General features: G+C 31.5%; 2 protein-coding genes across 2 annotated transcripts in view; one reads left to right on the top strand and one right to left on the bottom strand.

Annotated features, from left to right (window-relative positions):
* Positions 1 to 2,079: 2,079 nt before the first annotated feature.
* On the bottom strand, positions 2,080 to 6,533 carry LOC106775062 (purple acid phosphatase 18-like). Its single transcript, XM_014662098.2, has 5 exons — positions 6,228 to 6,533; positions 4,270 to 4,938; positions 2,949 to 3,137; positions 2,785 to 2,873; positions 2,080 to 2,616 (listed from the first exon to the last, which is right to left on the bottom strand). The coding sequence occupies exons 1-5, from the start codon at positions 6,357 to 6,359 to the stop codon at positions 2,397 to 2,399; spliced, it is 1,299 nt and encodes a 432-aa protein (XP_014517584.1). The 5' UTR covers positions 6,360 to 6,533; the 3' UTR covers positions 2,080 to 2,396.
* Positions 6,534 to 12,414: 5,881 nt separating this feature from the next.
* LOC106774672 overlaps positions 12,415 to 15,323 on the top strand; it is a 7,089-nt gene continuing 4,180 nt past the window's right edge. Inside the window, exon 1 of the mRNA XM_014661718.2 lies at positions 12,415 to 12,702. Within this exon, the coding sequence (XP_014517204.1) occupies positions 12,420 to 12,702 (283 nt within the window). The 5' untranslated portion in view covers positions 12,415 to 12,419. The remainder of the gene's footprint in view (positions 12,703 to 15,323) is intronic.

Below are 15,323 nucleotides of genomic sequence, written 5' to 3' on the forward strand. Positions count from 1 at the left end.
ATGGAAAACCCAAAGGAATCACATTGGACTGTAGTAAAATGGATCCTAACATATCTTAAAGGCACAATTGAGTATGGAATCTTTTATCAACAGAGTGGAAGAAGTAGTCTTATTTCCTACCGTGACAGTAATTATGTAGGTGACTCAGATGATAAAAGAAGTACTTTTGGTTCAACTTTTTTAATAGGTATAGGAGCTGTCTCTTGGGCCTCAAAGAAACAACCTGTGGTGAGCCTATCTACAACTGAAGTTGAGAACATTGCACTATCATTTTGTGCATGTCAATGTATTTGGCTTTACAGAATTTTAGAACATCTCGATTCAAAAGAAAAAGGTGCAACATGAATCCTATGTGAAAACTATACTATTCAGTTGTCAAAAAATCGTCTTTCATGGAAGGAGCAAACACATTGCAATAAGATTTCATTTCCTTGGAGATTTGGTTAAAGACCAAGTTGTTTGTCTTAGTTATTGTTGCTTTGAAGAACAATTGACTAATATAATGACCAAAGTATTTAAGTTTGAACAATTTTAGAGTCTACATCGCATGCTTGGAGTTGTGGCATTAAGTGAACGAAGTTAAATGTAAGAACTGCATATTGATTAAGGGAGGGAATGTTAATTACTTTTCGGTTTTTAAGGTTTTAAAATAAATCTTCTATTTATTAGGGAGAATTAGTCATTTTGTAATTTTATTTCTAGATAGGTGTCACTTTTATTTTTTAAATTTAATTTTAAAATTAAATTTTAAAATTATTAAAATACTCTTGGATTTAAAGCATGTTTTTTTTAATAGAGATTTTTTTTGTAACCTAAAACTTGGTACACTTTATTAAAATGTACCAACTAAAAAAAAAACCTTATGTAAATTAGCAAACCATATATATATATTAATAATAAAAATATTAATCATAACATTATACCTAAAATATTTTTGACATGGATAATTCTAAAGGTTATTTTTGACATCACACCAAAACATTAAGTTATACTAAGAATAAGCATTTGGTTAAACTACACATTTGGTTAAATTTATGAAAATTGATAAACTTAATGATATAATATGAGACAAGACATAAACAATACATTCTTAATGTAATTTAGTTGCAAGAAGTACAGCCAAACATATATGTATATATATAGGTATAAAATTCTCAATCTCAAATTATGAAGACACTACATATAGACATTAATTAATCTTCTGAGAGTTCTTATTTGCAGTGCCTTTGATCTTTAAGTTCCGATAATTTTAGTTAAATGTCTTGGTAATCTATTTTTCAAATATAATTATATGATCAGAATATTTCTAGGTTGCTCATGGGATCAATTTCTTTATATTGGTCTCTTGATCCTTTAAACAGCATGATTGGTTACACTTTACATATATTAGGTTTTAGGTTGGTCTCCAAAAATTCATATTTTAATTTATAATTCTAAAATCAATTTCTTACAAATTCTTATATATTCATTTTTAATAATATGTAATATTTCATTTTATTTTTTTATTGTAACAAACATACTCTCAACTTAAATGCTTCTTCATACATCCCAAATGTTTGCTTTTTATTTTACTTTATGGATTGGCTAATCCAAAAGCTATTAATTTGACATTTAACATTCCAAAGGAGTGCAGAAACTTAATGTCATAATTAGTGATCTTAACAGTTTTGCCTGATTTGGTTATCGTGAATTCATGCTTTTTCAGCAACACACTCCTTTCCTTATCATAAAGCATAATCAGTTCTCAAAGAGCATTATACATAAGAAACTTCACCAACTTTCCATGCTCCCTAAGAAAAAATTAATCTCTGGTTAACAGTTTTAAAATACTGCTTGAACTTATGCATGGACAAAAGTTTCATCAACTTCCCAAATGCAAAACACAGGTTCATTCCCCTTTTGGATATCACAATCTTGGCCAGTTTTTAATATGAAAAGGTTCTAGCCAACATTCTTCATGATCCAAAATATTAAAAGTTTTCTATTTTCCCATATCAAACATCAGAACTGTGCTACAGAAAGTGAAAAAAGCCAAAGCTATGTTTATATGTAATTCTAAACCGTGTATTTTATAGTACATGCAAGAGAAAATGCATGCGAAGTATTGATATATCAGTCTCCACTCACTCCAACCACACAATGTCAACTCAATCAAGCTGCTATCACTAAAGAGTTACTCATGTCATAGTAAACAATACCATAAAAACAAATCACTTGCCTTATACTTAATTTATAGAATATGCACTTAGACTAAATACAGGGAAAGATGTAAAGACAAGGTCAAACCAATCAAGTTGCTACTGTGCCATTACTAATATGAGGCATTGCTTCATGATTTGCATTCAAGACCAAACTCCTGCTAATCTGTTGTTGAGGAATAACAAGACCAGGGGATTTTAAGGAGTCATAAGTTTATTCCTGAGTTCATTTCTCTTCTGATCAACACATCCAGAGCTGATCAAAGAGGTTATCCAGATATCGTCTGATTTTACCGGCTCATCATCATCATTCCTGTGCCAACTCCAGAAAGCATGGGTAGAGTTTACAATCTTTAGCTCGCCGTGACCAAAACTGGCTTCACGGAATTCTGACCATATTGGCTGTGGATTTATATATCTGTCAACAAACAATAAGGTGATGTGACGACAAAAATCGTAAGAATGACAGAAGATATATACAAGCAGCATGCATGTTGTGTTGTGACAAATTGAGTTTGCATAGATTTTTTGGGATAACAAATGGTTAAGAGAAAGATATATTTGGTTTATGCAGAATCAAACTTACCTATGAGCTAAGCCTTCTTTGTTTCCTCCATCACCAATGGTTATATGGACTGAACCACAAGGGTCAACTCTTCCATTGTATACACGTTTCTGCCAACAAGACAAAGCACAGTTTTAAATCCTAATACAATCAAACTTAAAAGAAACAAAACCCTGTAGGCATACCGAGCGTTCATATGCATGCACATGACCAGCAAGAACTAAATCGACGCTAGCAGCATTAAGTAATGGCTCCATAGCTGCCATCATATCAGCACCTTCACCTTGATGAGCAGTGTTGCTATTATACCACGGCACATGAAATAACACAAGCAACCAAGGTGTCCTTTTCCTGTCCACCTTTGAAAGATTTTCCTACAGATTATTGACAAGAACATTAGGTCTGTGTACATAAACATATTTCAGCAAGACAGGTTAGGATTCAAGTAAAAAGGTAAAATCTCTGGAAATGTTTATTATAATATTATGTTACAAGAATATCAGCATAACACCAAAAATGACTTTATCGTCTAAATCTTTCCTTCTCTTCATACATATACATTGAAATGTTCAACTATGCATAATGGAGGATATTTAAATTCACAATACTTAAGATCTCCATTATCTGAGTTAAAGACATGACCCCAATGTTGGTTTTATGAAGCCTTATCATTTTTAAGTAGGTTGTTTTGCCAAAGCTATGTGAAAATACAATGCATGCCTCTGATACCACGTATTTTTAACATCAGTGTGCTCTACATTAGGCTTCATGCTTGAGTGTAAGCAGTAAAAAATGAAATCGAGGAAGGAAGAAGCAATTTTGTTTTTAATCATAATTCCGTTGAGAGATTTCAAGGCAACAGGATGGAAGAAATACAGATGCCAGTCATTGCTTTTTAAATTAATATTTAGTCTTGTGACTGATGACAAGACAACAATTAAACCTTATCTCAGTTAATGGAATTGGCTATATGGATCAATTGACTTCATTTGGAAAATCTATAACAAGATAACTAAAGAACAATAAAAACAAGGACATTGTGACAGTTGAAAAGTAATATAACATATTAAGGCATGAAGAGTACAGGAACCAAAAGCAATCTTGTCCAAGGCATTATTAATGACATATTCTCATTGGAAAAAAAAATATGAAAACTAACAGTCTAAAATTCCAAAGCAAGAATTCTTCTACATGGCCATGATGAATCATGAGTTAAATATCCCAAGAGTCCAAGACTGTCACAGATCAAATTTAGTTTTCCCCTGTGGATGTGATACATGCCATTCCTAATAATAAAAAATCATACTGTGCTTCTAACCATTTCTCAGAATGCTTTCCATTAAAAGTAGACTAAAACCAAAAACTAGAAAATGAAAACCTAGCACAGAAGAAGCTTTTGTTTTCCACATTTATTCTCTCCAAGCACTTACAGTTAATGGTGGCAATAGATAAAGCAACACTTGTCAGAATATAGTAACTACTAATCAGTCAGAGAAACCAACAAACCTTAAGCCATCTATATTGTTCAGAGTATTCATCATAATCTGCATAGGACCCAAGCATGATAATGTGAGCACCTGCAACTTCAAATGAATAAAAGAGATTTGAATTTGATCCGCTTTCCTTAAATGGCATTTTCCATCTGGAATTATAGGACACAAACCCATCCTTTAACAAAGGTATGCTCTCTACTTCATGGTTCCCTTGTGTTACCATCCATGGTCTTGCACTAGCAAGTGGCTGCACTAGCCTACCAAAGGAGTCCCATCGATGCTGGATGTAATCAGCATATGCTAGGTCTCCTGGAAGTAGGTGAACATTATACTTACATTGGTCAATGTGATCCAATGTTGATTTAGTCCATTCAGTTTGACCCAAATCCCCAGCCACAGCAAAAGTGATTGGAAGTTGAGCTGGAGGAGTTCTGAGCTGGAACTCGGGACCTTGTCCACCACATCGATAATAGTACACAGAATCATGTTCTAAAGGACCAATAACGGCATGGTGTATCTTTCCTGAGTTATAGAACACATAACTGTACGAGGTGGTCTCTCCTTCAGCTACAGAGCCATATTTCCCTGGCAGTGTTCCATATTCTACAATTGAAGGTGCAGAATTATCATCAGTAATCCAAGTAACTCTCATGTGCTGATCTCCTGCTAAAGAAATGTGTACCTGGAATATAAACTTTGATAATAAGAATCTGAATCAACTGATACTAATTGAGTAGTTCAACAATTAGCATAGAATTCACTAAAATAAAGGAGTGCAGTTTAAATTCAAATAAGAAGCATTCAATGAAAGCGTTTTGCAGAGTACAAGCATTACAACAAACAAACGATCACTACAAACAGACATCATATAATGATTTCTCACCACTTAAGACACCCTGTTTTAATGAAGAGTATAATCTCAAACATATTGAGGGTGCAAATTGAATACCATCCATATTGCAGTGCCAACCTCCCAAAGAAATTTTCATCATAACATAATCAAGATCAAATATGACTCCAATCACAAAATGTTGCTAATCAATTAGTCTAATGTCATAGACCTCAACCAAGGAGTCACAAATCAAAGTAGTGGTGCTCCACTGAATTTCACTTCAAACTCTCCATATATCACAATTTCTATTACATAAAATCCCTAAGGGAAAAAAATATCAAAGAAAGCATTACAGTAGCGGGGCTGAAACCGTATAAGAAAAAAGAATTGCGCTCAAAAAGGACGAACTTTGAAATACCTCACTCATTTATGTAATTCACAAAGTAAAGGGAAATCATTCTATATTAAGAGACACCAGAAACATAAACACTTAGGGTCCGTTTTTATGAGATTAAAAACTATTTTCTACAACTACTTCAAACTACTCACCAATTAATCTCTCATCAAAATACTATTATGTTTTGAAAATTCTATCCAAAACAAGCGGTCTAAAATTCTAAAAACACGAATACTTAGATGTTTTCTCTCATTCTTCTCTTATTTTCGTCTTATTCAACCTATCTCCCAATTCTACACAGCCATGTGCCACCACTCTGCACCAACTTTCCGGACAACCTTTTCGTCCGCTAAACATTGTACTGGTATAGATTATCCATTAGATTATCCAAAAATCAGGTTAGGTCACTGGAGTCTCTCATTCCAACTAATTTTATTACATCTACAAAACTTAAAACCGAGATCATACTTAAAAGGCACAAGTCCATTCCACCCAGTTTTAAGTGTGATCTTCTTGGTTGAACATTGTTTACTTGCATGTTCAAAGTTAATAACAGTTTTGAAATAAAAATGAAATACACCCATGTTAATCTTTCTTTTTCTTTCCTTACAAAAACCCAGATACTGAACCAAAAGCACAAGAAAACAAAGAATGGAAAAGAGTAGCATTGATAAACTATAAGTAAAAGGGTATATAAAAAAAGTGATTTAATTGAAGAATACAGAGTGATGAAGAGTGTGACCTGTTGAGGGTAAGAGGAGGGTTGAGAATGCCATGGAAGATGCAAAGCTTTTCGAGGCGGAGGTCGAATGTAATCAGCCGCAACAGTTGCAGACCGAATTAGTAAAACCGTTAGGAGTAGTTTCAGTTCCATTTGTGTGTCAACACAAACCTCTGCCAATAACGTTGGATCAGCACGATGACAATGTACTTCTGGAATCTATCATCACTGTTCACCACGCCGGGATTCAGGTCCGTGGATTTTGGCAATAGTGCACCACTTTTTGTTGTCACTGTGTGAGTGTGACTAATTAGTTTATAATATTCACTCAAGCAACTTTTTGTTTCGTTCAATATAGTCTGAACTTTTCTTTAAATCAACCACCGGTTTATGATTTATTAATGATACCAAGTTTTATTTTTGAGGAATGATAGATATACATATTTATATTCATTTATATATATATATATTATAAAAATAAAATAGTTATAAAAAATAAATTTTTATATTTTTAAAAAAGAAAAGAAATAAAAATAGTGTCAAATTAATATAAAAAATTATGTGTATTAATTTTTTCTAATATTTGTAAATAAAATACCTGTTACAGAGTTAATATCGTACAGCAAAAAATCGTTTTGTAGATAAAATACCTGGTGCAGAGTTAGTATCGTACAGCAAAAATTCGTTCTGTCGTTATTTATTTATGACATTCAAATTCATAGTAATATTAATGATTTTTAGAGAAATTATTTTTATAATTTAGTATGAAATATTCTTGAAGTCAAATTTAGATAAATTATATATATATATATATATATATATATATATATATATATATAACTTAATTTTTATAAGTAGCGTTTCATACTGATTTCTTTTTAAAAAACAGTTCTTTATTTATATATAATTTAACTTTCGTTTATGAGAAAATTATTGAATTTCTCATTCTTATTTTACACGTGTATATTGTAATATTTCATTAGTAGAATAAAATTAAAAAAATAAAAACATTATGGTAAAATATTTTTTTTTTTGAGTTTTGGTTGAAAATATTCAAAATGGTCTCCATTTTATTTTTTTGTTCATGGACTTTGATGCACTTGAGACTTGTTTTAATGATCAAATGAATTCTTTACACACTAGAATTGTTGCAAAAACATATTTAGAATTATAACGAAGTACTCATTTGATCATTAAATCTAAAATTAAGTGCATTAAGTCCACTTGACAACTCCAAAAGTACTTAAGCTAAAAACAACACTTTCTAATTCCTATATCAATTTCACAAATGCATAATCAAGTCTACTTACACTTGTTAGAACCCTCCAACAGCTCAGTTTCCTTTCAACCATCCTACTTTCAATTTCCAACACCTAAACCTCCAAAATGAACTAATAAACTCAACCTGTGATGCAATTATCACTTTTCATGACAAATTTGTCTGATATAAACCACTAGACAAGTCCTAATTGACCTCATAAAAGATTCCAAACTCTCTAAAACAGTTTATACCCCTTGACTCAAAATGTCACTACTCAAAATCCCATTTTTACACTAAAAACACTCTAAAACTTCAACAAATCACTACCACTTTATTCCAAAACAGATTTAAATCCATCAACACCTCTAACAAGTCTTAAATTACTCAATAATGACCCCAAGACATTAGTATTCTCACATCAACCCTTATTTCTCAAATTCACTCATCAAAACCCTTATATTTTTACCTTGACCAAGTATTGATTTGATCCCTCTTTACGTCAACCATTTTGAATTCAATTTATCACATCAATATATATAACTTCAGTAAACATTAACATAGCAATATCAACATGAATTTCACATAGTACCAAACATTCAATCACCAAACAAACATTGATCATTATTCAAATTCAGATATTACTAGAACAATCATTTTAAATACATGCAATTCAAATTATATTATATAAAGATATTAAATTCAAACCACCAAAATAATCTAAAACAAGGTCTAGCTTCCTTTACCTCACAAGAAAATTTCTCAACGCAAAGAAATGTTTCGCAGATTGCTTGAAACATAAGAAATCTCTAGACAACCTACGAGACACCAAATTAGAATTGGACAGGATCCTTAGAACTCTCGATCAACCAAGAACAAGAAAGGAAGGCCAAATGATACATGCAAAAATGTTTCCATGCATAGTCATGGATCAAAACTAAAAGGTAAAAATGAGTAGAAACTTACTTGTTCTAAGACAGAAATTGATTGATTAGATTTGTAGGCTTTGACGTCGTGATCGTCTAGACACCTCCTTATTTTTAAACAGATGACTCAGGAGTCAAAACTCTTAGAGATAAGGTAGAGAATTCTATAAAAGTGTTTTCTAAAACGATAATACATTTTAAAATAATAAAATTCGTTGATGCAAAACTATTTATAATAAAACCATTTAATATTAAAAAAAAATCAAATCTTACTATTTTTAAATTACCACTACTCCTAACATACTTATTGGCTTTTACATTTATTATTTTAGAAGTGTTTATTTAGAAATTTGAGCATATTCTTTTCCATAACTTAATTATCAACATTTTGATAGGATATTCTTTCGCAATCACACTTTGTAAATCAGTGACTAAATTCATGATGATGTAAATATTATAGACTTTCAAAAGCTAAAATTATATTTATTTTTTATTTTGGTGTTTTCACTTTAATGCTTTATAATTATTACTTCGTTATTTTTAAAAAAATATTTTGTATATGTAATTAGTCTCTCTAATATAATAAATTTTTTATTTTAATATTTATTATCTATTTGAAAAAAAAATTAACCTATCAATATTTCAAGTGAACATACTTATGGTCAAGTAAAATGATAGTAATTACTAGTAGTTTTGAAGGTTAATGTATTATTAATATGCTAGTATTTTAAACATTTGTATCACTATTTTTTTTTTCAAAATTTTAGAAATTATTGTTTTCGTCTTATAAAAGATGAAAGGAATATTATAAAACGTTAAAGTTGATAACTGATTAGTAGTTTAAAAATACGAAGGTCAGTAACATATTTAATTTTACCAAGGTTGGAACTCACTTATTTATGGTTAACAAAGTGTTTTTTTGTAGATGAAACAAAGAAAATTATAATAATTCTTACAAGTAAGTTAAGTTTATTAGCTGTTAGTAAAAATTGAATTAATGATATATAGTCGTCTCTCTTCAAATTTGTAAATTAGAATTTAATTTAATTTCTCAATATATCGAAATAATTCATAAAAGATATATTTTAGTATATCTACATTAAGAACTTTGTATGTGCGTGTGAAAAAAAGTAGGTTAAAATATGTTTTTAAAGTCATTCTAAAATTATTTAAATTCAATTTTAATCATTCTAAAAGAAATTTACCCGTTTTTAATCATTTCAATTTTAAAATGCAAATAGTTTTAATTCCTTCAGTGATATAGAAATATACAAAGACAAAAAATGAAATAGATAACATTTAGAAAAATAAAATTGTTCAATTTAAAAATTAAACAAATAAAATATTGATTACATTTAAAATAATTAAAATTCAAAACATTTTATAACATCACAACAAATTAATTTATCTGAAAAGAAATGGAAGGTATTGCTCATTTCTCAAGAGTGGTGGCATGTCACGGGTGCAACATGGCTCAGAAAAAGCCAAACTAAAGGATGTGTATTTTAGTTATTCTACTTTTGTCACTTTCCCATTAAGTATTTATGATCCATGTTCATCCTCAATTCTAAAATAGCGTGTATGCAACTATAATTGAAATTGATGAGTATGACAAAGATGTCTTTGAAAAAGAAGTAAAAACCTATAATTTGAAATTGTAAAGATCAATTAAACATTTCTACAATTATGTTTTGGTGTCAAAAAAGGTGTTTTGGTAGGTTTGATTTATAGGATTGAAAAGGGACCCACCCAACTTGTTTTTATTTAATTTATAAAAGAGATATGTACACACTCATTTGGGATGGTTGGCCAATACGAAAAAAAGAAAAAAGAAATAAGGGAATCAAAGGAGTGAACTATTTAATTTGAATTTTGGAAAATGAATCCAATAAAAGAGAAATGCTAATAATAATAGTAGACTCTTTTATAATATTTCATTATTGAATAAAATGTGGATATTATAAACTAATGAAGTGATACTAACATTGAATGGATCTCTCTCACATGACAAAAACTTAATTTATACTGAAATGTTCTAAAAAAAAGATATTTTGCTTTTTCTTTTTCTTTATTAGAAAATCATATTAGTTCATTGATGATGGATTAATAAGTGTACCAAATCGTACAAGTAATATAAATGATAAGATAAAGTATCGTTTTTTCCAAGAGATTCGTATGACTTTTTCTTTCGCGTGAATTAAAATAATAAGACTTGAAAAATAAAATTTAATAATTTGGATTTTGAGGATAAAAATATTAACATGCAAAATAAATGTTGATTCAATTGACAAGTGAAAACAATGGATGGATGAATGTTGTTGGGTATTAACAATTTCATCTATTCCACTCTCTCTCTTACATATTACCCTTAATTATTAGATTGATTAAATTGTTATGCGACTTTCTTAGCCTCCCCTTAACCCGATCCCTCGGCGAAAAGGGCCTAATATCAATTTACCGGCTGGCTATCCCTAGCCTCCCCTTAACCCGATCCCTCGGCGAAAAGGGCCTAATATCAATTACCGGCTTGCTATCCCTAGCCTCCCCTAGTAATTAATACCGCATTATAAACAGAAGTTAGCGCAATTGATCGTCCTACCCCTATCCCTAAGTGGTATTGCAAAATCAAGAGATTACTCACCAGCTCATGTCATCATCGCACGTCCCCATGTCAATAACGACAAACAACAATATACCGAATGAGTTAAACGATAAAAGCCTTAAGCACAGATGATAACCCAACAATAATCAATCAAAACATATGGAGACCATATAAAATAATCAATAGTTTCAATAAGAGAGAGTATCAAAAGATTACATTGTATTCCCCAACAACAATAGGGTTTAGTTCACCATGGACATGGTGAACTTAGATGAAAAATGGAAGAAGAATGAAAGAGCAAACCCTAGAAAAGATGAAAAGGAGCCTAAGCATCCAAGAGATCCTCTCCAGAGAGCAAAATTAGGTGTGGCCGTCTTCCCTTGTCAAAAGAATGACTCTGAATTCGTAGTAGGGGTATTTACGTCAAAATCAGGCCCAAGTCCAGCGTGCCACTGCCGGGCGGTTCAAGTGTGCCGCCTTGCGGTTTCCCATAACCTGCCACCGCCGCCCGACAGCAATCGCCACTGCCCGACGGTTTCCCTCGCCAGCGCCCGACGGCAATCGCCAGCGCCCGACGGTTTCTCTCAACTTGAAATGCTGCCTACTCCTCGTCCTGGACCGCTTGACGGATTAAGTGTGCCGCCGGGCGGTACGTCGACTCTTCAAAATTTCATTTTTCTGTTCTTTTCTTGAGTCAACGACTTGTATCTTCAACTCCATTTTCTACTTTTCTCAAATTAGCTTCAAAACAATGCAAAACAAGCATAAAATCACTCAAAACATCTTTTGGCTCTCTCCTGACTCATTTATTGAGTTTTGCTTAATTTTAAGCTCATTCCGAGTAGTAAAGGGTGTAATTTGGTCCAAATTGATATATGAAAATCACTGTTTTTCAACCTTCATCATTCATGTAAGCAATGGAGGTAAAGATGTCATAGTAAATGAAACTTGAAGAAATGAAAGAGATTAAAATTCTAATCAATTAAGGGAATATCAAGTGAAATCAAATCATTTTTGTTGTATGTTTACATTTACTGGCTTTTAACTTTCTTTATTTTGTTTTAGGTTCATTAAATTTGAATAATCATTTGAGTTTTATTTCAAATTATTTTAAGACTTCAATATATCATTTTATGTATTTAAATATTAGTTAGTTGTAGTTTATATCAAAAGAATGTCCAATATTCTAAATTTGAAATTTGAGACACATGAAAAGAATATTAAAGAATGTAAAGATAAAGCAAGATATGGAAAAGTGAAAAGTATTTAAGGGATAAAGAATTACGTGGAACTTTTGCACTTTTGGTTCCTTCACTCGCTTGTGTATAATGTTTTATCTGATGCCATAGTTCACGAAAACCTGTGTTTGTATATATATAACATATAACATTTCATTGTGTCTTAAAAATTAGTGAGAAAGAGGAAAAATGTCTATCAGAACAAACCGAATGAAAGCAGTGCCAACACTGCAGAGACGGTTGACATTGGTTAAGAGCGGAGAAGAGCCTAATATTTCTGATAAGCTTGACAGGTTAATGTCTGATCTAACAGCCATAAAAGATTTGTTTTCAACAGTGAAAAGTAACGAAGAAGAACTCCTTGACACGTTAAAACTTGTCGATGATCTTCTTCGCAACTTCAAAACAGAAAAGAAGTTCGACGAGATTTCCAGTCGAATTTTGGAACCAGAGAAAGCCGATCCACAAAAGGGTGAGCTGCTAAATTTCTATATATATATATATATATATATATATATATATATATATATATATATATATATATATATTATATGTGTATGTATATTGTGTTGAATGTTTAATATTCTTTATCATTACAAATATGATGTTAGTTCGGAATGAGATGATGGTATCTCATATTTACATATATATGAGTAATTTGATTTGTCCTTACAAGTTCCAATTTGATGACTGCATGAACGCACGAATTTGGTGTACATTTCTCTATTTTTGGTTCTGATTTATTAGGGTTTTGGTTGCTATTACAGCTCTATAATAGTATGTTTGGAGTGATTTATTTATTTAATGAATTTGAAAGAGGGGATTTACTAGAGTAATTTATTTATTTAATGAATTTGAATTATTTTTAGATAGCCTGAATTGTTCGGATGGGAAATTTAAAAAAAAAATTAAAATACAAATTTTAATAAAATATTTTAAATAATTAAAATAATATTGGAACTTGAAACTTATTCCAGAAAAAGAAAGAAAATTAAAATTTCACAAGTAGTCGTCATTCCTCCGTGTACCTTTTTATACACATACATATTTAAAGAAAAAAAAAATTAAAATTGTTAAATATTATTTGATCATTTAAATTTGACTACCATTTTTTTAAAACTTAAATTTTAAAATACATATTTTTAAAATGAAATTTTATCTTAAAAGAAAAATTCAATTATTTTATCCAAAAAAAACTTACTCTATCCAAATAATATTTAAAAATTAAAGAAATTTTAATTACAAGTACATTAAATATAATGTATTTTAAGTGTTCAGAATTATTAAAATTCTTCATCCAATCAGTAAAGAACAATTTCTTTTTCCTCTGAGACAATACTTTTATGAGTTTGAGAAAACCAAATGAAGTGAGTGATTGGAGAATAAAAGAGATTTTCAATACCAACATTAAAATCCTTAAAATTTATGTGAACACTTGATAATTTCATTGTCTATTTTGATTTTCTTAGATTATATTACAAAAACATTCTATGAAAAATTGGTATTGTCACTAGTGCAAAAACGCTGTTTAACATCATTCAAAAGAAGTCGGTTAGAGGGCAGCTCGACGTATATTAATGGACGGTGGCATTATCATAAATAAGTTGGTCCCCAAGACGTCGGTTTCTAGGACAAACGACGTCTATGATATAGTAGACATCTGCTCTGCCCTAAACCGACGTCCAATTGACATCGGTTGTTCTAGGGGCCGACGTCTACTTGCTTGCAATTAATGCTCTTCACCTGATTTCCAGGCGCTTAGGTGTCTTGTAGTAAAAAACCGACGTCTATGACTTGTCCGGAAGGCGGGAAGACATCAATTTCTGCAATATAGACGTTGGATTTCTCAGTGGGCGACGTCTATGTGCCTGTAATTAATGATACCAAACTCGCAGGCACTTCGACGTCCGATAATAGAGCCCCAACGTCTATATTGTTAAAGACGTCGGCACCTTGGACAACTGTCGTCTACTTCCCTGACAAGAAATGAAACGTCAATCGGTTCAGCGCAATAGACGTCGGCTCTCCTAATGTCGGACGTCTAATGTGCATTCAAAAAGTCAGATTAAAAGTTATCTTTAATGTCAAATTAGTTATATAACCGACGTCTATGTGACTATAGACGTAGGTTTCTGTAGCAACCAACGCCCCATTTCATGTTAAATAAACCACAAACTCTTCGCGGCATTGCAGTTTCTGATATCATCGTCTTCCTCCTCTCCTTTTTCTCTCTTGCGGCTCCTCTCCTTTTTCTCTCTTGCGGCATTGCATTCTAGGTGCGTGTTTTTTTATGGTTACCGTTTAAACTTTGTTCAGTCTTTCATCGATTATCTTCTGGTTCAACTGATTAAATTCCTTTGTGTTGTGTTTTAGTGCAATTTTGTTCTTTTCTTGGGGTAACGTAGTACCACATTCTTCCTTTGCTAGCTGCCTCCCAGAAAAAGCAAAGTCTTTTGGATTTCTGGTGGCGTTTCGGCCCAAAAACGACCCCGGGTCATTGCCTAGTTATTGTTTCACTGTGATTTTTCCCTTGCGGTTGAAAATGAAACTAAGCAAGAACCCAGGTTTGGTTTTCGGTTGAAATGTCATGAGAAATTCAAAAGACGCAAGCTTTTTTTCGGGGAAAACTAGCAAAGGCAGAGTGTGCTACTAGGCTATCCCAAGACAGGAATAAAAGTGCACTAAAACACAAAAACTGTATTAAACGTCGGTTAATCCAAAGACTGACGTCTATAGTGACCTTAGACGTCGGTTAGTGACATGTTATAAGTCTTTATGTACTTTTAGATGTCGGTTAATGCGTATTCTGACGTCTATATTGTGCCTTTAGACGTCGGGTTAGGCATATGCCGAAGTCTAGTGACATCGGACAAGGCACTAACTGACGTCATTATAGACGTCTGTAATATGGATATCCGACGTCCCATTGACGTCACCGGTAATGACGTCAGTTGGTTAATAGACGTTAAAAGCCCAAAATAATAGACGTCTAAAGTCCTTTCTGCATTACTGTGTATATTGATATATATATATATATATATATATATATATATATATATATATATATATATATATATATATATATATATATAT

The sequence above is a fragment of the Vigna radiata genome, chromosome 10, assembly GCF_000741045.1.
Source record: "Vigna radiata var. radiata cultivar VC1973A chromosome 10, Vradiata_ver6, whole genome shotgun sequence".
NCBI lineage: Eukaryota > Viridiplantae > Streptophyta > Magnoliopsida > Fabales > Fabaceae > Vigna > Vigna radiata.